The 26283-nt window shown below is 37.6% G+C and overlaps 1 protein-coding gene across 3 annotated transcripts in view; it reads right to left on the bottom strand.

The window, feature by feature from the left end:
- HHAT (hedgehog acyltransferase) overlaps positions 1–26283 on the bottom strand; it is a 601381-nt gene that overhangs the window by 462326 nt on the left and 112772 nt on the right. For 2 of the 3 annotated variants that reach the window (XM_044672463.1, XM_044672465.1), the window contains 2 exons: positions 25562–25777; positions 9566–9737 (listed from right to left, as the gene is read on the bottom strand). In XM_044672463.1, coding sequence (XP_044528398.1) covers positions 9566–9737; positions 25562–25777 — 388 coding nt within the window. The remainder of the gene's footprint in view (positions 1–9565; positions 9738–25561; positions 25778–26283) is intronic. The other variant, XM_044672466.1, reaches the window with a different exon arrangement.

Below are 26283 nucleotides of genomic sequence, written 5' to 3'. Positions count from 1 at the left end.
TATAGGAAACATTCACGTCTCTTGATGATTGTTTAAAAAAAATTACACTTAAAAACAACCAGTGGAAACTATAAAAATCCACTGCTACTTATAAATTACTATAAAGTAGTTGAGTGGGAGAAATAAGTATTTATTAAGCTTCTACTAAATGCGAGGAACTATGCTAAGCACTGTACAAATATTATCTCAGTTGATCTGACTCATGAGACCTAGAGATAGGTTATCAATAAATTGAGTGGACCCTTAGTGGAGGATTTGTAAGAGAACAATTACACAAGATAACAAAGGTACACCCACTCTTATAAGATCACAAATCCACTGAACTATCAATGTAGTTTTCTGAATAAAGTATAATATCAGAGCCATTTTCCAATTATGAATCCTATCCAACCAAGTCTCAGTGACATTTTGTAAAATATGTCTCCTTACATTAAGTTCTCTTGTTTATTCAGTATAACCTGAACAAAAGAGAAGTATTCCTTTTATCTGCTACCCACGGATGGAGACTAAAGTACTCTGTGCATATGTAGCTATTAAACAGACTACTTTCTGTAGGTCACTGAAAAATTCCCTTTCCCCTCAATACCTATCCTTTGTCATCCTTTTTTGGTCTCATACCTAATGCATGCTGTTCTGTGATTTAGGTAGTAGGAATTTCTTGACTTATGAAAAAGAATACTTTCCACATCCAGAGAAAGACCCATTGGAGTAGAAACACAACTGCTTGATCACATGGTTCAATGGGGATATGATTGGAGATGTAGACTCTAAATGATCACACTATTGTAAATATTAATAAAATGGAAATAAATCTTGATCAAAGATACATGGAAAACCATTGGAATTGCTCGTTGGCTATGGGAGGGGGTGGGAGGATGGGAGGAAAAGAACATGAATCATGTAACCATGGGAAAATATTCTAAATTAATTAAGCTTAATAAAATAAATAAAAACAAAAAAGTTTAACATTTATGATGGACTTTCCAATTTTTTTTCTGATTTGATAAGCCTATATCTCTATTTTCTTTGAATGCCAAGGATAGCATTCCTGCCAAAACCTAATGCAAACAAAAGCTGTTTAAGAACTGGGTAGAGTACTCAAGCAGAAACCCAATTACCAGCAAAATACTTTCTAATTAAATCTAATGAACAATCTCTTTTTCCTCTTCTTACTGAAGTTGCAGATAACTAGTGTAAGTTTTGTGGTCTTCGAGCATTGTGTTCTTATTCAGGTTTTATTGTGAAGGAAGATTGTTTGTTAGTTCAAATGAAGTCTCAGGTTTCAATTGGATCTGTTATTATTTGGATGTTGCACATAGTCATCAGCCTCACTCTCTCTTCCAGAGTAATCAAAGTTCAGTGGCAAGACAAAAGTCACGATGACTGATGATGGCCCCAGATAAAGTGGATGACCTTAGTGTTTCTAAGCATTTCACAGTACCTGCTTCCACCACTTTCATGGCCATTGGAAAAAACTGAACTCATCAGCCCACTGGATTCCATTTATTCACACCTGCTATGAAATGCTACAAGTGTATAATTCACACATGCTTCTAAAAGTCAAGTATATCTTCTTTTAAATATCATAATGACTGTTCCAAAAAGACTGTCAATGTAGGTCAACCTCTGGCTAAACAAATGGTTGTAAGTGATGACAGAACTATATAAACAACCATAATTAATTCATTTCTTTAAGATTGTTCCCTGATTAGCCAGCCCAAATTTAATCTTTAGTCATAATGTGCATGTATTTGTGTGTGTATCTGTGTAGGTAGACAAAGGAAAGAGCATCTGGAAAGGATACATGCCCTTGACAATGTTCATATTTGTATGAAAAGTATGCCTGATGCATTCATCTATCCTTGGTTTATATCCCATCTCAGATACTTAGTAAAAATGAAACCCTGAGCAAATTGCTTCACTCTGTGCTGCAAAAAATAAGGAGATTGGATTCAGTGATCACCTCAAGTTCTGCCAACTCTAAATGTATGCATCTATGATCTTTATGCAAGCATAATTTGTCCTGAGATCAGTGGCTCCCAATTTTTGCTCTGAGAAACCTTATTAAGTCACTTTATAGGATGAACAATAGGCTACCATTACCCTCATTGTGGCCAGATGTAAAGTGTGCCTGGGGGTCAGAGCAGACAATCAACTGCTGGACTTATCAGATAGCAAGCAAATATTTGAACAATCTTAGACACTTGTCTTAACTTCTTGAAGAATTCTAAAGGGAGAAAACGGATAGCTGTTCTCAGCATATAACATTATGTTATCATATGTTTTATATTCTGGGGAAACAGAATCTTTCTGAGGGCAGAGACTTTTTTTGGAGGGGGTATTGTATGTGTATTCCTAGTTCTTGGCAACTGTGCATTGAATGTAATAGGTATTTTATAATGTTTTATTTCATTTATTAATTTTATTCATTTGTTAACTGAATTATTATTCAATAATATAAATGAATGAATCAATTAATGGAATATTAATTGAATCTGTACAATTAAAATCTCTTATATTCTCATCTAAATCTATTTCTTTCTTTGTTCTTCTACAGAACTGAAGAATAGCCACTCAATAAAAAAATAAAAATCCTTTCTATACCTGAAGAGAAATAAAAGTTAAATCACTTCTTATCTTTCTCCTTTTTATCCTTGATTCATCTCACTCCCTGAGAAACCTCTTTTTTCCATAATTCAGATGATTTTTAGTCAATTCTCTTAAGTAATTCTCCATATTCTCCAAACTTTGCCCCAACCTGGACAAGATATTCTGAAGAGAACATCAGATGGTAGGTTTTCTGTGGATGGCTAAGAACACATAATGGTATCTTGAGTAGTAAAGGCTGAGAGCCTGGTAAAACAATGACATGCTCCCTAGAGTGCCACACCACCACCTCCCGCAGGTACTCACAATATGTGTCCACCAACTTTCTCCTCAAGTCTAGCCTCTCTCTGTCTGGGAGGCTGGGCCCTGAGATTCACTTAGAAATTGAGTCAGGGGGTTGGAGCAATGAGGACAATCAATATTTCCCTAACTGAGAAGGCACAAAAATAAAGTAGAAGAAATTTTATTTTGAAGTCTCCAAGAGAGTATTAAGAAGACTGAAAGGAAAACAAAGGCAACCCTGTTGCCATGGAGCTCCTAATGTCCTCTTAATTACAGCCAGTATAGCATACATTAACTCTAGCAAACAGGCCAGTTTTACTGTTATTTTTTCAAGTTCTATTATAAAATGATTTAATATCATCCACACAGTTTATGAGCAGTCTTCTCATTTGAATAACCACTCTGACTGAACATCCTAGTAAAAATGTCCCCTGTTTTACCCATCTATCTGAATTAACTGTGTAGTCATTATTCTTGAAGTGATGAGCTATTAAATTCAAATGAATTGAACAAACATTTATTAAGTGCCTTCTGTGTGCAGGGCACATTCAAGGAATGTGGTAGACACAATAAGGATAATACATGTTTTCAATCTCCACTGACTAAAAACATGGATCATAAAATCTGGTAGAAGGGTAAAATAGGTAGCCATAGCACATAATCTTATCAGAAAAGTATATTAGAGAGGTGATCAAAGGAGGTATTCTAAGATATACAAGGTAAAAAGTTGTTACTGATATGGGAAATCAGGGAAGGTTTCATGAAAGTGGGAGATATGAGTTTTATTTAAAAATAAAGGGATTTAGGGAGGGAAAGAGAGATCATTCTGGACCAAAGAAAATGGAGAACAGCAAAATCAGACATGGAAGTGAAACAAAGAGAATGTTCTTGACACAGAAGAGATGGTAGAGAGTAGCAGAAGTAAGTATAAGAAGCCTGGAAGTGTAGGATGAACCACTTTATGAAGAGGTTTAAACTATTCAGATTATTGCAATAGGGCAGATGTGAAGTGAGAAGAGTAGCAGTGTCAAAGGAGAGAAAACAATATATGAGAATGCATATCGAGTTTAAGATATCTGTGGGACATCTAGTTTGAGATGTCCAAACAGCAATTGTAGACATTGAGAATGGAGCTTAAGAGGGATGCTAAAGCTATACAAATAGATCTGAGAATCACCTGCATAGAGATTATAGTTGAATTCATGGGAACTAAAAAGATCACCCTATAAAATAGTACAGCAGAAGAAGTAAAGAAAGAGAGAGTCCAGGACAGATAATTAGGAAATAAGTTCATATTTAGTAGATGTAACCTAGATAAAGATCCAGCAAAGGAAAATGATGAATGATCAGACATATAAGGGAAGAAGTAGGAAAGAATAGTGTCATAGAAACCTAGAGAGAAGAGAGTGCCAAGAAGAAAAAAATAAGCAACAGTTTAAAAAATTGCAGAAGGATCAATAAAGATGAAAATTGAGAAAAGGCCTTTAGATTTGACAATTAAGAGATCATTGTTAACTGTGGAGAGGAGGATTTTAGTTTAATAATGAGATTGGAAGCCAGGGTGGAAAGAATTAAGAAAAGAGTGAAAGGAAAAGAAGTAGAAGCACCTGTTGCAGGTGATCTCAACAAGGAGCTTAGTCATAAAGAGGAAGTTCAATATAGGACAAATAGCTAGTGAGGATAGATGGGGAGTGCATGAGGAGGGCTTTTTCGAGAGAGGGAGAGATACATGCTACATGCAGGTGTATAGACAGCAGGAAAGCAACAAGCAGAAAGATTTGAGATTAGTGAGAGAGGGGGTGATAAAAGGAGAAAGAGTAATCTGCTGGAGAAGATAGGATAGAAAAGATTCACTTGTCCTGGTAGAAGGGTTTTGCCTTGACAAAGAAAATGGCCACCTATATGTAAGAGAGTGAAGAAGATAATGGCATCGGAGTAAAATGTGAAATGCAGAGATAGGGTGAATAGGAATTTCTCAGTGAATGGCCTCATTTATTTCAGTGAATTATGAAACAAGATTTTTGGCTGACTGGACTGGGGGAGTGAGAGTCATGAGAGGTTTAAGGAAGGAATGAAAAATCCACTATGATGAGTGGGATAGTGAATCAATAAGAAAGGTGTAAAAGCATTACCTGGCTGCAGTGAGGGACCAGTAGAGATTATATCACATAATTTTATGTTGGACCTAGCAACACAGTGGAATGATGAGATTATGATGAGATAAATGAATTCTAGACTTTATGAACATGGAAATGGTTTATTTGTAGGTGCTAGCAAAACCAAGGGTCTCTGTGTAGAGTTGTGGTATGCTGGAGTAGGTCATGTGGAATGAGTAAGTTCAACAACTGGGAAATTAAGTTATTTGAGATAGTATCAATATGTATCTTGAAATGCCCTAATAAGAGAGCAACAGGGGAAAAAGGAAGAGTAAAGACCAGGAACTGCAGGAAGGAGAAATGTCCAGAGAAGTCAGTAGATAACTCCCAGAAACTTTATTGGGTGAAAAATATTGACTAAATATATTTCTAAATAGAAAAATGTTACTGAATGATGATAATAGAGGAAAAGTCTAGAAGTGACTGACAAGAGAGCAGAGTATTCTTCAAAATGACTAATGAGTCAGAGTGTATGGGCAAAAGTGCAAGCAGTGCTAAAAAGAGTGGTCAAGAGAAATTGTAATCAGGAGGGAGCCAAGTCTCAGTGATAATAATAAGAAGGAAGGTGTAAGGGGGAAAAAGTTTAAAATGAAAGCAAGTTTGCTTCATATGAAGCAGCCTTTCCAGAGAGCATAGTGGAAAGTATGGGGAAATCTTGAGTGGAAGAGTCAGGTTGAGAATGATGGGAATAAAGAAGTGGACAGGGGGGTGATTCAGAGTGAAATGAGCAGAACCAGAAGAATGCATACAATAAAAACATTATCAAGAAAAGCAACTTTAAAAACTGAAAAATCAATAGAAATACACAATTCCAGAGGACAAAACATGATGAAGTATTTTAGCCATCTCCTGTCAGAGAAGATAATATGCAGAATGAGACATACAGTCATGGACATGTCCAATGCAAGGAATTGATTTACTTGACTGTGTAAATTTGTTACAAGGATTTTACTTTTTGTCTTGTTACTGTTTAATTATGTGGGAAAATGGAAGCGAAAAAAAGAAATGTTTGTTAGCTGAAAAAATAATAAAAATAAATTATGAAAAATGAAGGGGATTAATAAGATAGCCTCTGAGGTTTCTTCCACTTCTAATTCTATGATCCTGTCTCACTGGAGATAAATCCACAGGCTTAACTTTATCTCTAATAAAACTAAGAATACATACAGGTACACAATATCATGATATATTTATATGATAAATGTTTGCATAGATGTCAATGTCTCCAAGTCTAGTCTTTTCCCTAAGCTTCAGTCCTATTAGACATTTCAAACTGTGTCCTTTTTCTAGGACAAACTCAACATATCTAAAACTGAACTCATTATCTTTCCCTCTCTAAATCCTTTCCTCTTCTAAACTTCCCTATTTCTATCCAAAACATCATCATTCTTCTAGTCTCTCAAGTCTGTAACCTCAGATTTATGCTCTACTCCTTACTCTCCCTCACCCCATATATCTTATCAATGACTAACCTTACCATTTCTACCTCTTTTACATTTTTTTTGCATTTGACTCCTCCTCTCCATTCACAAAACTTCTACTTTAGCTCAAGCCCTCTTCATCTCTCACCCAGTCTACTACAATAACCTTCTAATTGATCTCTCTACCCTAAATTTCACCACTCCAATCCATCCTATACACTGCTGCCAATATAATTTTCCTTAAGCACAAATATCACCATCTGGCTTTCTTACTCAGTCAACTCCAGTGGCTTCCTATTGCCTCTAGGTTAAAATATTAAATCCTCTATTTAGCTTTTACGAAACTTCACTATCTGGTTCTAATGTACTTCACTATCTGGTTCTAATGTATCTTTCCAACCTCAGTGGACAAAACTTTCTCTCTGACACTCCATGATTCAATCCCTGGCCTTCTCTCTGTTCCTTACAAATGAAACTCTCATCATCTAACCTGAAGCCTTTCCACTGACCAACATAACTTGAAATGCATTCCCTCTGTATCTTTTGCCTCATTGCGTCTCCCTCTTCTTCTAAGATACAACTCAAACACCACCTTCAGCATTAAGCCCTTCCTGATCTTCCCAACTATTAGTGCTTTCCCTCCCAAACTGCCTTGTATTTAACAATGTAGTATATACTTTGTACTACCTTGTATATAATTGTTTGTTTTCTTTAATTTATCTTTCTCTTTTACATTTAGGTATATATATTTATTGCCTTCTCCAATAAAACCTAAATTCCTTCAGTTTAGAATTATTTCATTCTTTGCATCTGTATCCTAAGAGGTTACACAGGAACTGGTATATAGTAGGTGCCTAATATTTGATTCTTTGACTGAACCTTCCTCACTTGGAAATCTCAAGTGTTCCCATAGTTTCAATGATTATTTCCATGCAGGTGATTTCCAAAGCTCTCTCCAGCCCCTGGCTCCAGTTTCACATTTCTAACTATTCAATGAATATCGTATGGTAACACAAACTCATCATATCTTATAGCAAACTTTTATCTTTTCCCCAAAGTTGCCACTTCATTTCTTTAAAAAGCTGAGAGCATTTTCCCTTGAAAACATTTAGCAACATTTAGTAAGCATCTGTCATATACAATAACACTATGCTAGGCACAAAAATGAAACCATCTCTGCCTTCAAAAAGTTTGAACCCACGATGGGGATATGATTGGGGATGTGGACTCTAAATAATCACCCTAGTGCAAATATCAATAATATGGAAATAGGTCTTATCAATGACACATGTAAAACCCAATGGAGGGGGAAGTTGGGTGACTCAGTGGATTGAGAGTCAGATCCACAGACGAGAGGCCCTGGATTCAATTCTGACCTCAGACACTTCCTAGTTGTGTGATCCTGGGCAAGTCACTTAACCTCCATTGCCTAGCCCTTACTACTCTTCTGCCTTAGAACCAATACCCAGTATTGATTCTAAGATGGAAGGTAAGGGTTTTTTTTTTATTTCAAATAAAAAAAACAGTGGAATTGCTTGTTTGCTACAGGAGAGGGGTGGAAGAAGGGGAGGGAAAGAACATGAATCATATAACCATGAAAATTTTTTCTTAATCAATTAAATAAAATTTTAAAGTAAAAATAAATAAAATAAAGTTTGAACTCAGGTGTTCTTGGTCTTGAAGCCAGCCCTTTAGCAACTATTCCATGGTGCCTATGGCATGTATTAAAAATAAAGAAAGATGGCCTCAGTCACTTCCCAGCTGTGTGACTCTGGGTAACTCACTTGACCCCCATTGCCTACCCTTACCACTCTTCTGCCTTGGAGCCAATACACAGTATTGACTCCAAGACAGAAGGTAAGGGTTTAAAAAACTTTTTTTAAAATAAAGAAAGATATAGAAGGAGAAAAGAGGGAGGGAAGGAGAGAGAGAGGGAGGAAAACTTATTAAAGTGAATACAAAGTGATCTCAGGAAGAAAAGGACACAAATGTCTTGAGGACTCAAGAAAGGCCTTCAATAGGAGAGGACGCCTAAACTGAGCCTTGAAGGAAGCTAGAGGATGTTGAGATGCTAAGAAGTGAGGTGAACATGCATTACATCCACTAGGAACATCTCTATTCAAAGGCACAGATATGGGAAATCTAGAAAATATGCCTAAAGCATCTTTCTTCTTTTAAAAAATATAAATAATGATCAAAATAAGGAAATATCTGTAAGTTAATGAAAAGCAAGATAATAGCCTTACATTGTTTCTCACAACAGGGTGACTGATATTGGATCTGTTCAGGAAACAAATTATTTCCCCTGTGGGCCAAAGCATCAAGTTCAGAGTAATGGGAGAATTCATGTGAACATTTGACTACTCTGGACTAACTTATTGGCAGGGCCAGAAGGGAGAGAAAAAAACCAATGTAGGCCCGCTTGGGTACCATCTTGTTGGTACAGATAAAAGATATAGGATGATTTGGATTTAATTTTAGTATGAAAAATAAAGAAAGGTGATGATTTTCCCCAAAGGTAGTTTTGAGGGACAAACCCACTCAAAGTTCTTAGGATAGTTTCAGGCCCTATTAGAAAAGAATTAGGAGACCCTCTCATTTTATCCCATCCCATCTCCAATCCTAGGTCAAATATCTGATAGGGAGAGGGCATTACAATTCAACTGTGCAGATTTACCAACTGAAGTGAAACAAAAATCTCCCCCAATAACTTTCTCACTTCCATCAACTAAATCTGTAAAGGACTCAGTTTGCTTCCAAAGGCAATGATAGCCACTCCAAGCAGTTGCAGATCATTACCTCATTTGGTTAAGCATAAAACAACTAACAAAGCTAAAAGTTCAAAGTGGAATCCCTTTAAAGGTTTCCTAGCTTGCCTCTGGTCTCCAGAAAGACATCATATTTGTACAGGACCTGAGTCGGTCATCTAGCAAATGTGTGCTGCTAGTGACAAGATGGATGAAAAGAAAGAGTATGGGTAGAGGAATCTTTATTGGGGAAAAAATTACAGTCCCTGGGAAGTGTCAGCAATATGATTGAAAAAAATCAATAACATTTTTAAAAGAAATATAATGTCAACTAATAATTATTTTTACTTACCTAAGGCCCAAGAAGACACCGCTTCCAGAAGGAAAGTATTACTATACAGGGCATGCATGTACATCAAATGAATCATCAGTTCAGCCAACCACCACCAGTAGAGAAGACGACCTATTCCCAGGACAAAAATGGAAAGATTGGCCTTTAGGGAATATGATTCTTGATTCTGCATCTAAAAAAGGAAAGGAAAAAAAAAGAACTTAGATTGCATACTTATTAAAAAAAGCACACTAAGCAGTTTCTCTAATAACTTTTTTTTATTAAACATTCAGACAAGTTTTGTTATTATTATTCCCAATAAAGGACTACTCTGGGTTGCTCTGGGACTTTTCAATGAAATTAGATTGAAAAAAGGTACAGTTGGGACTTAAAAACTTTGCACCAAAATTAACCCTAGAGTCATATCAATGAGCAATAAATGAGTTTTTCTTACAAACTAAGTCCTATTCCAGAATATGCATCCCTCCAGCTTAACACCATCCCCTCCCAAAATGCAACTCTGATGGAAAAGAACACACTGCTTTTTGCTTTGTTATTTGTGTTCCCTGCGCTGCTAAACAAAGTCCTGAGAAAGGAAAAGCTGGGCTCAGTCAAGAAGGAGTTGGACATGGCATAAATTCCATAAACTCCTCTTTTGCTCTTCTCCAAAAGAGATGAGTATCTTATCTTCAGTTTGCTGAAGACAAATAAGCTATAAAGGATACATTAGTCACAATCAACAAAAAGAAGACATTCAAATTAAAGGACATTGGGAAAGGCTTCCTTGAGAAAGTAGGAATTTAACTGGGACTTGAAGCAAGCCAGGGAGTCCAGGAGGCAGAAATGAAGAGGGAGAGTAATCCAGGCTTGGGAGACAACCAGTGAAAATGTAGAGTTGGAAGATGTCTTGATCAAGGAATGGCAAGGAAGCCAATATTACTGCATCAAAGAGTATTTTGGGTAGGAGGGTATAAAATGTAAGAAACCTGGAAAGGTAGATGTGGAAGGGCTAGATAATGAAGAGCTTTGAACATCAAACAGAAGATTTTGTATTGGATCCTAGAGATGATAGGGAGCCACTGGAGTTTAGTGAGTAGAAGAGTAGCATGGTACAACCTGCCCTTTAGGAAGATCACTTGGACAGCTAAGCAGAGGATAAGCTCAAATAGGGAGAAACTTGAGTCAAGAACATCAACCAGCAAGTTATTGCAATAGTCTAAAGAGTGAGGTGGTGAAGACCTGAGCCAGGGCCATGGTAGTAATCAAAGGAGAAAAAGGAGGAATAGTCAAGAGATGTTGCAATGATGAAACCAATGGGCCTTGAAGGGGAGGGGGGTGAAAAATAATAAGGAGTACAGAATAACCCCTAGATTGTGTAATACGCAAAAGATGAAATGACTAAGGAAACAAAGGTTTGAACATCTGAGCATACAGATTTTTTAAAGAATGTATGCCAACTGCCTAACAAATTGGGATGAGGCCCCTTCCTCAGTTTAAGGCTGGTCTCTAAATAAAGGCGAATACAGATTTTATAAAGTAAAAATAATTGACCAATAAGACTAATTGATTAAAAGGAACTAACACAACATTAAGTAATCTGATTTCTAATTAGATAAAAAGATTAGGGGCTTTCCAAGTTGGGAGGGGGAAGAGTAAATTAGTACAAGTCCCTGAATTCAGGAAAGAGGCATTAGCCTATTCTTCCCGAGAATCTATAAATAAAGAGGAAATAATTACTGATTCATCAGTTTGGAACCAGTTTTCAGATAAGACATATATGGGTTGCTTGAGATTGTGAAAAAACTCCCAATATCAGTCTTAGGACCTGACTGTGTTTCTTGGTCAACATAACCTAGGTCCTGGTGACGGGTGTCCAAACAGCATATACAGGTAGTCCAGTTTCCCAAGCACCTAGAGTTAGGTTCAAATGGTACAATAAGGTTTTTTTCCCATTTCTCACAAATGAATTAAACTTTTTTCACAGGACAGAATTTAGACTGGGCCCACAACTGAATAGAAAGGGAATTAAACTAACTTCAGAATTAAGTCGCAAGATAGAGTCAGCATGGTTCACTCAATTCCCACAATTATTCATTTGCTATTCTAATCCCCTCAATTCCCTTACAGGTACAAGCCTGAGTAACAAGGAGGAGGATGGTCTTCTTTACAGTAATAGGGAAGTCAAAAAGAGGGAAGAGTTTAGAAGAAAAGGTGAGTTCAATTTTGGACATGTTGGATCTAAAATGTCTATAGGACATACAGTTAAGATATCTAATAGGCAATTGGAGATGGGAGAGTAGAGATCAATAGAAAGGTTCCAGCTGGAAAAAGCATTTTTGAGAATCACTGGCACAGAGATATTAATTGAAACTGTAGGGGCTAGTGAGATCACCTTTCAATGCTTTATCAGACTATCTTTCCCCTTCTGCCTTCTTCCCACACCAGCCCAAGCCACTTATGAAAAGAAACTGCCTTAATCAACAAATAAACATTTATTAAGCACTTACTATTTGCCTGGCACTAAGTGCTAAGAATATAAAAAGAGGCAAAAGACAATTCCTGCTGTCAAAGTGCTTATAATCAAATGGAGATGCCCAGCTTCTCTGAGGTTAGCTTAAACTGTTCTTCAAATGATGAAATCCATAGCCACTAAATCAGCATGGTAGAGGAAAAGAGCCCTGGCTTTTAGGTGAAAGTACTTGGAATAAGTCACTAAAACTTTCTAGACCTCATTCTTCTCATACTCAAAATGAAGGGATTCAAAACAGATGGCCTCTGAGGTCCATTCCTTTGTGATATGATCTTGTGACATAATCACAGGATTCCAGAGCCTGAAGGGGCCTTCAAAATCATCTAATCCAACCTGAACAAGAATCCTTTCTATAATGTACCTGCTAAGTGGTGATCCTACCTTTGCTGGAGGAATTATAAAGAAAGAGAACTCAATTTCTTCTGTTATAAATAAAAATTAGTCTGGAGGCTTATTACTAGATTTATAAGCATTTCCTATGAGAGAGAGAGGAAGGAGGGAGGGAGGGAGGGAGAGAGAGAGAGAGAGAGAGAGAGAGAGAGAGAGAGAGAGAGAGAGAGAGAGAGAGAGAGAGAGAGAGAGAGAGAGAGAGAAGAGTTTTTCAGCCTTCCTAATTTAAGGTAAAAATCTAGTCTTACACTGCAGCCAGCACTCCAAACCCAGCCTCCACTATCCAGAGATCAAGATTTCAGATAAGAGGGCTCAGGGAGAGAAAGCCAGCCCAGAGAGAGTTACTTCAAGACTGGTCTGGAAAAAAGAGACCTTCTTAGCTTCCCACACTGGCTTTTCAAACCTCTACTCCTCCCAGCCCCCAAATCTTTCCATAGGACAATGTCTTTCAAACATCATGCCGTCTCCCTCCTCCCTCCATGGCGATGTTACCCTGAGACTCAATCTCTAAAGCTGGGGGATGCCTTCTAGAATGGCCACCAGGACGTGTGACTCCTATGTTGAGTGTTTCTGAAATGGATTGAAGTAGAGTTCTCCTAAATATTTACCTCACACATATCCAACGAAGCCCATTCTTCTAGATAACTAATTCACAGGATCATTTTATCGCCCAGAGTTTTAAGAGACTCCAGAAGCCATCTAATAAAAAAAACTCTTTATTTATTTTATATATGAGGAAATTAAGGCTCAAATATTTTAGCTCACCAAGATCACACAGGAAGTAAATGGTAGAACCAAGATTCAAATCCAGGTCCTTTCTGAATTCAGGACTCTTTCCACTGATCAAGGATACCTCTCACTGTTGAAGTTTTCTTTATCTTTTATTAGCATTTTTCCTTTTAGAGAAAGCAATATAGAGTAATGGAAAGAGCATCAGATCTGATGTCAGAGGATCTGGGGTCAGATCTCACCTAGGAAACATATTTCCTGTGGACCCTTCCACAAATCATTCAGGCTCCCTAAGGAACTGGAACAGATGAGTTCTGAGATCCCTTCTAGTTCTGGGGCAACCACCCCCTTCAGAGTCAATGAAGTCATTCCCACTTGGCACGACATGCTGAAGTTTATGCTCTAATATTAGCAGAGCCCTCCAGAGGTACTGCCATGCCACAATAAAGTATCAAAGAAAAAAATCTAGTAGAGAAATGCAATGGCATTCCAAACCAAACAAAAACTATTTGGAGGAGTGATTCACATTGGTATTCTCCTACATTCTACTGAATCTATATGTATAATTGTATCAGTGTAGGCAGAAAAAAAATCATTACCAAAATGGTTCTGTCCAGAATTCCACAGATAATAAGATGATAGCTTCCTAGGTGACGGGGATACACAAGAGATGAAAACACAGTCTGAAATCCATCCTGAGTTTTGATGTAAAATCTCTTAGATTTCTATCAAGAAGAAATATAATCTTAATCCAGACTATATCACATACACACACGCACACACACACACACACACACACACACACACACACACACACACACACCTTCTGCTTTCTGGATTTTACAAAGATAACAAAATTTTATAAAGCTAATGGCTATCTTGAAAGGCAGAGGTGGAGCTAATGCATAAATGATGAAGTTAATTCTCTGAAGATATTAAATAGCTCAAGAATAGAGGATAAGATCTAACATTGTTAATTAGGGCTTAAAACAAGAAAAAAAAGTAAAAATTCCTAGGGGACAGACATGTAAAGGCAGTTCTTCCTCCTTAAGGCTTTCAGAAGGTTGGATCCTCACTGCAAAAGGAGTGAGTGACACTGCCCAGAGGGAAAGGTGAGATCTAGAAGCTGGTACATTTATTTTTCTGCCATTTAAAAATGTGCACATTCAATCATTTTTTTGAATTGTCCTCCTACAGAGAGATGCCTGGCTAAGTCATCCTAGCTAGATAAGTAGTATTACAATAACCTTAACAAATAGCTTTCTACTTTTTATCGTCAGCTTCATTAATTGTTCCAAAGAAAGCTCTCTGCCTTTACCTTTTCTTTTAAAAAGAGGAGTTGGAAAAAATGTGAATTTATAAAACTATTAAAAGAAAACAGTTTAAAAGAAAATAAATTCACTTTTTTCTCCCACTTAGTTTACCTTGATTCACCTTAGGTGGAAATTTTAATGAGTAACTATATAGCAAGCTCTGCAGTTGTCTGAAAAATAGAGACGACATATTGCAGAATCTACAGGTCAAAAGTGATCTTAAGGACTATCTGTGCTTCAACCCACTCCTGACCAAGAAGTCCTTTCCATAATATGTACAACTAGTGGTCATCCAGCCTTTGCTTGAAGATCTCCAGTGGATGGGAACCTGCTTAACTTCTAGACAGTCCTCATTGTAGGAAACTCTTACATTAAGCCAAAATTTATCTCCCTAAAATTTCCAACCCAATGCTCCTAGTTCTGCTCTGAAAAGACAAACTAAAGCAACTTGCTCCTTCCTTCAACCCTCAGCTCTTCAAATGGTTGAAAATTGTTTGATTCCCACCCAATGTGTTCTCTTTTTCTGACTAAATATCCTTTGTTTTTTTCAACCAATCCTCATATGTCATGTTTTCTCATTTGGGCATAGGCTGTTTTTTGTTTCTTCCTTTGTTTCTTTTGTTTCTTTCCATCATCCTGCTTAACCTCTTCAAGATATGCTCTAGGCTAGGCTGTCAATGTCGTTTATAAACTGTGGCTGCCTGAACTGAACAAAACAGCAGGTCCATTAGCTCTCTCATATTAGATCCTATGTTTGGTATGTGTCAGTGCCACCAAGGGATAGCATTAGCTTTTATTTTTTATTGTTATCTCATACTATTGACTCAAATTGAGCTTACATTCCACTAAAACCCCCAATATTATATATATATAGCAATTATTGTTGCCCGACTACCATTCTGCACTTGTGAAGCTGACTTTTTGGACCTAAAATAAATTAACATTTGTTCATATTAAATTTCATCATATTCAATGTGTCTTCTCATTCTAACCTGCCAGGGTCTTCTTAGATCTTTAAAACTCTCTCACAGTTTTATTTACTGTTCTCCCTGGCTTACTGTTACTTTCAGATTGAGAGTAAAATATGCAATGTAGGTAATAACATGTTGAACAGAGCAAAGCACAGATCTCAGAGCTAAGCTACTATAATCTACCTCCTTCAAAGTTAGCACTGATATATTTAATCATTTAATTCTTTGGATTATAAACTTCAGCCAATTCCAAATCCACTTAACAGTATTATTATCTAGCCAAAATCTCTGTTTTATACAAAAGTACAGCAGCTAGATAGGACCTGGAGACAGGAAAACTCATCTAACTGAGTTCAATCTGGTTTTAAATATTAGCTGTGTGACCCTAGGCAAGTTATTTCATCCTATTTCCCTCAGTTTCCTCATCTATAAAATAAGCTGGAAAAGGAAATAGCAAATCATTCCATTATCTTTGCCAAGAAAATCTCAAATGGGGTCACAAAGAATTAGAAATGTCTTAAACAACTTCTACCAACAGCTGTCCCGTAACTTATAATCAGAGAGTTGTCTGGGGCACTAATAGGATAAGTGACTCATCCAAGGTCACACAACTGGTATGTGACAGAGGTAGGACTTGAACCAAAGTTATCCTAATCTGACTAAGGTTAATTCCCTACCCATTAAGCAATGCTGCATCTCTGTCAGTCTAGATACTCTGTGGGAAAAAAAAGTATGGTTAGCCTGCCATGACCTGTCCTCAATGAAGCCATGCTGGATTTTAGAGTTCACAAATCAGAACCTTAATATTATGTTCTAGAATTTTGCCCAAAATACAATTCAAACTCACCGATCTATTGTTTCCATACTACATCCTCCTTCCTTTTATGAAAATTGGAACAACATCATCCTATGATACCTCTCTTATTTTACAAAATGTTTCAAAAATGATGGAAAGAAGCTCAATAATCATATCTACTAACTCTAGGAGGCAGTGATTTGAAATCGTTGTCTTCCCGTCTCCTTGCTAAGCTCATTCTCCCTCCCTCTTCATCAGTTTTGTTCCATGGTTCCTTCCAAAAGTCATTACACACAACATTTGTTATCACTGTTATTCTTTTCACATAGTTCTTTTGAGCTACATATAGAACTTGATTTATTCAAGAAGCAAGCCCGACATGTTTTCTTGGCTCACCAAGTCAGATTAATTTTGATTGCGCAACTTTAAGTAAAATCTATCATGAATGAATGATCAAGGACAAACTAGCCATTAGGCTAAAAAGCTATAAATACTTCACCAATAGAGATTGATCTCCAGAAAACTGGCATGAGTAAAATGAGGGAGAAGAATCTCCAGAAGTCACATGGTCAAGTCCCTTACTTGCCTGCAATAAAATCAGCTGAGAACAATTGAATGGTATAACTTAGCCTTCAAAACCTAGACCCAAACTCAGAGGATATGGATTCAAATATGAGATCTGCTATTTATCACGTACATAGTTCTGACCAAGTCACTTGACCTCTCAAAGTTTCAATTTCCCTGTCTAAAAATGAAGGACCTGGACCAGATGATTTCTAAAGTCCTCTCCAGATCTAAATCTCATGATATTATGACTATTGAGGGAAGCAAGACTACTCTACTTAAAAGTACAAAGGAGTAAGAATCCCAATTGCTTAGCCCTTGCCACTTTTCTGCCTTGGAATTGATACTAAGACAGAAGGTAAGGGTTTTTGTGTTTTTTAAGTACAAGAGCCAGAAGAGCATGATGGAATGAATTCTCTCCTATACCACGTGCATTTATTTCTTAGATTTCTAAATAAGCAGTCAGCTCAAGGTTTGGGGCAACTAAGGGGACACTTATACATCACCACCCAGGAATGAGGTTGGCATGATGGCATTCATCCAAAGAGAAGATGGTGTCTGGATCTGACATGAGTTGTAAGGGCGATGCAGTATAAAATGACCCATTCAGTCTTCTGGAAGCACATTTGATGCCTTTCTAATACAGTCAATCATGAACTAAGCCCATTCCTGAGGACTACTTCCCACACACCCCCACCACTGGCTGGATCCCACTGGCAAAAGAGTACAGCAAATGCAATTAAGATGGGATCTTGGAGCATGCTCTGTAGCTGATTAGCTTCCCAGTAATGATTTCTCCACTCCTCATCTCAAGCAGAATTTTCCTACCACATTTAATAAGGCATATGACTTGGACCTCTCACTGAAACACTCCTTTTACTTTTAATGCTTTCTTATTCAAAAAGGCAAAAATGGATTTTCTTTAATTACATAAATCACAACCTGAAAAGGTAAACAATTTAATGTTTCATTCTCTTGCCTTTAAAAGGAGAGCCATTCTGCCTTTATACCACTGTTATTACTGAGGTGTACTTATACCTTCAATCTAGTCAACTTCCTTTTATTTTTAAAATTCAGCATTATCCCTTGTCAAGCCTGCAGGAGGAATAAACAGGCAATGAACAGTTCAACTAATGAGCCCTGCTGCTCTCCTGCCTGCATACACAATGTTCCATTTGAGATATTCCATTGGGGGTAGCAGGAAGGAGTGAAGAAGAGAGTCAATCTTACAACTATTTGAAAATGTCATCAATGTGAATTTCTGGTTAGGGCTAGACTAAAAACTACACACTAACTCAAATGCAAAGTGCATTTTAAAGCACATTATAATAAAAATCTCATTTCATATAAATTGCATAAAAAGGAATATCTAGGCCCTTTACTCTCTCCAGGATGTCCTACTGATTAATAAGGACAGTTCTCAAAGATTAAAAGCTCTTCTCCTTCACATACATACACAGGGCATGAGGCAAGAGAGATTTCTGCTCAGGTCAAGGTTTAACTAGGATCAGAAATGTCAAACTCCCAGCCCACCAGCTATAACTCCCAAGAACTGTAATAGTAAAAGAGTAAAACTCTGAGAAGAAGATAGAGATCGACATGAGTGACAACTGACAGTTATGGAATTTGGAATTTATCCAGATTCCATGAGCCAAGGGACTCATGACAGTTGCTGCCACCACTATAAAAACCCAGGAGGTGATCCTTTCAGGCTCTCATTCTTGAGAACAGGGACCCGGGTGGTAGGTGGTTAGGCCTATAGACCTGCACTAGTACCTGTATCCTATTGCCCTGATTATCAATTCATCAATTGTTGAATATAGCTGAGAGATATACATCAAACATCTAACATTTCCAAAAAGAACTTCATCAAACCTCGCTCCACCTGGTCAAGGCCACAGCCAGGCCTGACCAGAGCCAGAGAGGGAGAAGGGACCTCAACAGCCAGCTGCCAATTTGATTAACATCTGATTTCAATTTTAGTACCTGTAGTCTAGTATAGCCATCCCCAACACCATCTTCCTCATCCTTGATCCTACCCCTTGAGTTATAATTAAATCCTTGAACTTATTCAGGTGAATAAGATCAGTTTGATAGGTTTGCATCCAAGGGGAAGGGGAATACTTAAGTTAAGCTGCAGTCACTGCGTTATCCAACATCATTAATAATTATCCTCACTACAAACATCTATCCATCAACCCAACCCCAAGCCAAGTTGCCAGTGAAGCTGTTTGAGTCAGTTCACAGGTTCTCAGTTACTTAGGCTTGGGCACTGTAGGTGGGACTGATGCTCAGCTAAGTAGTAAATACTGGTGGGCCTAGTGTTCATTATCAATCTTTGGTGTTCACCTAGGCATCCCATCCTTACTCAGTTAGATCCTATACCATCTGAGGATCTTGGGCCATCTATTTATCAGGCCCAAATACCATACCGCCCATAACAGAACTGCCCAAAACAGATTAAAATATAATTTGGAAATACTTAAAATAAATGCAATAGAACATAGATAATGTTTAATATAGAGCTTTCTAAGTTAAAAGGCATCCTTAGCATTTTGACCTTGACAACACTGGACTAGCTGATCTCTAAAATTCCTCTGACCCTGCCATTCCATGAGTCTATGGCTCTCAATGTGATAAATGTCTGGGAGAACTATGCCAGAATGGCTAACCTATACTATTCCAAGATCTCTCAGCCAACTTCTTTTTTTGAATACTTGAGTTCATGGAATTTAAATTGATCATCCAACTTAGTTCTATGAGTTCAAACCCCATATTGACAAGTTAGCTTCACCTTGCTCTATAACCACAAACCCAATCCTGTAACCCTACCTAGTCTTGCAGGTCATAGCCCAACCCTATGAACAAGACTTTCCCCAAAGGCACACACAACACAGGGGAAGCCAAACAAAGTAATAATCATAGTAATAAATAAATAAGTAGAAAGATAAATAAGTGAACAAATGAATGAATAGATGGATGGATGTGTGTGAAGTAATTATTTAGGGGGCTTGGTTCCCATGAACCCTAGTGGCAGGACATAGAAGTCACAAAGTCAAATGGTGTTTCTGAAAGCTGGACTCCTGGGTTCCCCATCAGGGTGGGCATACTGAACAATGTGCCAGAGACAAGGCAATGTCTCAACAGAGAGAGGCGCATGTTCAGTTTAAAACAAGTGTAGGAAGCAGAGGGAGATCTCTGGACTCCCTTACCCATCTCTTGTCTCTGGGGTTTTGCTCTCTCTCATTCTCTCTCTGAGCCATCCAGATGCTGGCTTATCTCTGTAGGGCTGGAATCTGGGACCTGTTCTTACCTTATGTTAGAAAGCCCAAGACCTCTTGTTATAAACAAAAAAGGTCCTAAGGAGATATAGATATACAGTGATGTGAATGTATCTATCTGTTTTCTCCCTAGTTGCAGATGATGGAAGAACACTACTACTCCGATCACCCTTGATAGTTGTTATAATTTCCCCTTTTCTCTAACAGTTGCCCAGGGAGGAACCCCGAGAGGTTAGATGGATGGGTAACCCTTTCAGGTCCAACCTGGGGTTGGATAGATTAATATAGGGCTTTTGATTTGCCTTGGATTACTTTTAATATCTGACTGTGTTGACTCCCTCCCCAAGGGTTGAGATATAAGGACCACTCAGGAAGCTATTTGTTAAACTCTCTTTATCTAAAATCAGGGAAAGGATAAACAGGACAAGGTTTGGGGCTTGGAGACCCTATCAATCTATTACCTATACCTAGTTGACAATCAGGAATGGAGGCTATTGACCTAGTAGAAGCTGGAGCTTTATTCTCTCCACTATCTCTGGCCCAGCCTGGCCACAGCCAAGCCAGAGAATAGGGAATGCTATTGATGCAGCTGTGTTGGTGATCTTATTCTCTCAGCTTTCTCACTACCAGTGTTGGGTGATGCACTAGCTCTCACAGTCTTTCAGGAAATATTTAGATTTATTCCTACCCTCTTCTTCATAGACCTCCCTGCCTCCCTTCATCACCCACTCAGAGCTTTCCCAGTCCAGAGACTCTTGTCCAGAGACCTCCAGATCCCAGAAAGACCTCCTCCAAGTGGCTGTCCAGGGTATTTATACTCTGTGAGGCCAACCGACATTTGCCCCTGGCTCATGGCACCTGGGAACATTCTGTGTCTTCCAACTGACTTCTCTGTCATTCAAGGTGGCATCCATCACTTCCCAGGTTATGAATATAACACTCTCTCCGCTATCTATTCCTCTCTTTACTAATAAATGTTTTTAAATCTGATAATAAGCCTTCAGATCAATTTGCATTTATAACAGATGAATGAATAAATAAATTAATTAAATTTATATCCTGTTTTAAGGGTTTCAGAGCACCTTAAATATTACCTCCTTGGGTATTCACAATATCCCTGTGAGATACCTATTCTTCTCGTTTTGAAAATGAGGAAACTGAGGCTGAAAGAGTATTAAGTAACTTGCCATGGGTCACTCCTCTAGTAGGTATCTGGGGAAGCATTTTAATTCGGGTTTTCTTGACTCCAAGTCTGGCACTTAATTGATGATGCCACCTAGTTGGCAAAAATGAACATATATGCAAATGAAGTTAGTTAGTTAGTAAAAAATATTTATTAAGCACCTATGTTATGCTAAATACTATGTACAAATTGAGTATACAAAGATAAACAATAATCTCTACCTTCAAGGAGCTCACAGTTCAAAGAAGGAAGCACATGTAAATAATTACTTAAGAACAAGCTATCTACAGGATAAATAAGTAATAATCTACAAAGGGAAAGCAATAAAAAAGAAATAGAATAGAAAGTAACCCAGAAAGCCAGACTCCTTAAACTGTACTGTCCTACCACAGTGTCACAATTTCATCTGACTTTTTCTCTTTTTCCTGTCAATACATACAACTCTACAGTCACAGGAAAAAAGGGACACAGTTTATAGAACTCCAGCATAAAGATCTGAACTCCTCCCACTTTTATATGCTATTTATTTGCATCTTCATATCAAGGAAAAAGGCTAATGTTCTCATTTTGTTTATGAAAAATAACAGCTATCTTCCAATATCCATAGCTTAAATGTCTTGCCTCCCTAATTGTGTTAACATATTATCTGTAAGATTATTTGTAATTATCTATAAGATCCTTCTCAGATCTAAGATTCTATGATTCCCATGAGCCCCTCTGACATTGAGTACTGAGGAAAAATCTCACCCCTCTGCTGGAGAGAAAATTCAAAACATGCATCCTACTGATGATGATTCATAGGATCACAGCATGATTCATCTAGGCTGTGGTTCTTCATCATTGTTGTATCACGGATCCCCTTGGCAATCTAGTGAAATTTATGGGCCCCTTCTCAAAATAATGTTTATCAAATAATATCACACACACACGTTCATGGACCATAGTTAAGAAATCTTGATCTATGCAAAGCTTCTAATTTTACAGAGGTAGAAATGATGGTCAGAAAAGTGAAAGCCTCATCCAAATTGGATATATTTCTCAATCAGTCTGGATGTCTTTTCTTGTGTTGTGGTGCCCCAGGAGAGCATCTCAGGCAGTGAGTTATATTATAAACTGCTAGGTCATAAAATATAACATACATCAAAGGGTTTCACTGTCATGGCACAAGGTTATAAGTTCAATGACAGATATGTTCTTGCCAGTACCTTCTCTTTCTACCCTTATTGTCTTGGAAAAGCCTCTTTGACCCTTACAATGGAAGGCACAGAGATTCAAGAAAAAAATAACTGGAACTATAATTCAAATATCTGTATCCTAATTTTAGTTCAATTAGTGGCTATTAGTGGGATCATTGCAAAGTCTTATTTCACTTTCCTGTACTTTAGTTCCTCAACGTGCCTATCCTACTTACCTGCATGGGGCTATTGTAAGGCAAAATGAATTTGAAAAAGTTTTGCTCAATGAATTTACAATCCAACAAAAATATCACTTCACTCTTGTTCATGCCAAGCTATATTTGCATTAGGGAATATGAAATGTTAGGTGTTTCAGGGAGATGGAAGGGAAGCTGAGTTTTTGTTATGTTTAACCCCCATCTTCCAGGGGATGGAGAAGAGAATATAGTGATAACTGAAAAAAAAAGATGTGCATTGTTCTGTAATGAGTTTGCTTAAATGATGAGAAAGCAAACTGTTTACAATTTAAGAGCCTAGAAGGGGTCTGTAAATTTTTAAGGGGAAATGTTTTTGATAATATTCCTAGAATATAAATCCCTCTTTAATCTTTAGCTTCCCTCCATGTGCTGGTTCTTTTCTACTGCCTTCAAGCATGCCCTAGCTTCCTCCATCCCTAAAAAACTTTCACTAGACCCTACCATCTTCTCAAGATACCATCTTTATCTAGTTTTTTCTCATTCAAATTCCTAGGAAAAAAAACCTTCCAGTATATATTACTTCTAATTCATCCCTCCCCCCTCCATATTCCTCAGGCTTTTACATTCTAGATTCTAGTCTCATTACTCAACTGCTCTCTCTAATATCTTAACTGAGAAATTTGACATTCTTTTCTCAGTCCTCAGTCTTCTTGACCTCTCTGCTATATTAGACACTGCTGATTACCCTCTCCTTCTGGATATCCTCTCTTCTCTCTGTCTTTGTGGCACTATTCTTTCTTGGTTCTCCTCCTATCTGTCTTACCACCCTTCAGTTTTCTTTCCTAGTTCATCATTCAAATCATCCCCCTAACTGTGCATATGCCTAAACACCCCCTGTCCAACTCCTATCCAAAGTAGTTTGGCTCGCTAGTCAAACAGAGGCATCTGCATGTATCAGAAGCAACACTTAAACTCAGATCTTCCTGGGTTTGAGACCAGCTCCTCAGAGTAGAAAGACAAAATTATAATTATTTTTGTGTCTATGACACATTTGTTATAACATACATATGTGACCCAGGAAGTAGGAAACTGGCCGAGGAGTTCCTCACTCATCATTGGCACAATAAATTAGAGAAATTAATGAATTTGGAACAATAGGGAAACATAACAACAGCAAATTCTGAAGAGTAAGAATTGCAGAATTGGGGTAAGGCCAAGGGAAAGAAGCCCAATGACAAGCACCAAAGGGAGCAGATGAGAAGAGAAATGGAAGAACATGAGAGCACTAAGATTAGTAAACCATTATTTGTAGTAGATAATAAACAGAGTGTTAATGTACGGATTAAGATTAAGGTACATATTCATTCATTTTGGCCAAAAGAACTAAAGAAAGGCATTTTTAAAAACTGTATACAGCTGAGGGAAAAGTTGCTACCTCCTGGCCTTGACACTTAACGTTTTTGATTCATCAAAGCAAGATGAAACCCAAAAGTTTATTCCTAGTAAGCATTGTCAATAAGTCTCTATTCTGTCCTATTTTTATTTCTATTCTATATTCTAGTCTATTTCTATCTTTCAAAATAAAATTCTGGATTCATTTTGGCTATATATGGAAAAAAAAAAGATTACACTTGGTCTGCTTATCCCCATAGGACAAAATTAGGAGCAATAGGTTTTGGATTGATGTAAGAAAATACTTTCTAACAATTAGATATGAACAATGGTGGACTAAGGAATGGACTGCCTCAGGATATCATCCAGAAAGATTTTTATGCAGAGGTTAGAAAGTCACTTTCTAAGGCTATTGTGGAGGGGATGATTTCAATTCATGTATAAGTTCACAGGCACAGCTAGGTGGCACAATGGGTAGAGTGTTGGGTGTGAAGTCAGGAAGACTCATATTCCTGAATTCAAATCTGGCCTCATACACTTATTAGCTATGTGACCCTGGGCAAGTCACTTAACCCTGATTGCCTCAGTTTTCTCATCTATAAAATGATCTGTAGAAAAAAATGGCAAGCCACCACAGGACTTTTGCCAAGAAAACCCAAATTGCTTATGTTTTGGAGTTTTGGTTTTATAGGATTACTCACTTACAGAAATGAACAATATGGAAATATAGTTTGCATGATAATACATGTATAACAGATCAAATCACTGCCGGCACTAGGAGGAGAAAGGGAAGTACAGAAGGAAGAGAGATAGGTTCAATCATATAACTTAGGAAAACTTGTGTGGAAATTTGTTATAACATATCATTGGTAAATACATATGTGTGTGTATATATATATATGTATATATATATATGTGTGTGTGTGTGTGTGTGTGTACACATATATATAAATAAATAATATTAAATAAAAATTTTAAAAGGATCATGAAGAAGAAGACATGGCTAAAAAGACTAAATAAATGACAACAAATGTTATAGAATTATAAATTTAGACCAAGAAATTACTGCAGAGGTCATCTAGTAAAACCATCTCATTCCATCAATGAAGAAGTTGAGACCAAAAAAAGACTAAGTGACTTGGCCAAGATCAGACTTCCTTTTCCAACTCTAAGATCTTAGAATTCTGAATTCACACCTGACTAAACAAAAGAAGAGTTAGAGAAAGCATTCTCTCTGGTACACATAGCATATTATTACTCAGTGTCAATTCAAAGAAAATTATTTAACCAAAAAAAAGATAATTTCATTCCAAGATGTACATTAGCCCTCCAATCAAAGTTTTATAAATCAATTTTATTGTAAAAAATAGATTTTCTTTAAGTGGAATATTCCAATAGGAAAAGAAATGAACATCACATAAAAAGTACCTGCCAATATATGCATTCAATCAACTGGTTATTTCATTCTAACAGCAGCAATACCCAAATGTCATTACCTGCTTGACGAACTCAGTAAAGCTGATGATGGGACCATTGTGCAAGACTGGATAGTAAAAGACATAGGCCAATAACCAGAAGAAGGAGTAGGAGGAACCCTCAGGGAGACGTCCTTGCCAGCAGAACTCAAGGCTGAAGCTGGTATAGTAGAGGCATCGAACCGTCAGGGTGAACTGCAATAAGTAATACTCATTCTCTGTTTTATACCATCCTCTCTGTAAGATCCAAGCAGGGAAGGGGAGAGGGGACTTTTAGTGGCAATAAAAGACACTAATAGCAACACCAATAATGAAATAACATTTAGACAATTACAAAATAGCATCATTATAGTTATATTATCAATTAATATATATATATATATATATATATTTTCCTGGGACTCCATTCTAGGAGCATAGGGCCACAACCAGTAGGCAATGGGTTGCTCAGGGTCACCCAGCTGGGAAGTGTCTGAGCCCGGACTTGAACCTAGGACCTTTCGTCTCTAGGCCTGGCTCTCAATCCACTGAGCTAGCCCAGCTGCCCCTACTTTAGGTTGCAGTTTCTTTAGCAGATGTAGTTTTTACAGGGTGGGGTTGCTAGCCCCACGCCCAACCCTCCTCCTTTTTCATCCGGGCTAGGGACCATCCTTAGCCCAGGAGTGGTAAGGGTGGGCGATAGGGGTCAAGTGACTTGCCCAGGGTCACACAGCTGGGAAGTGTCTGAGGCTGGATTTGAACCT

This window comes from Gracilinanus agilis, chromosome 4 (genome assembly GCF_016433145.1).
Source record: "Gracilinanus agilis isolate LMUSP501 chromosome 4, AgileGrace, whole genome shotgun sequence".
In the NCBI taxonomy this organism is placed as follows: Eukaryota; Metazoa; Chordata; class Mammalia; order Didelphimorphia; family Didelphidae; genus Gracilinanus; species Gracilinanus agilis.
This window is presented reverse-complemented; position numbering and strand designations above follow the sequence as displayed.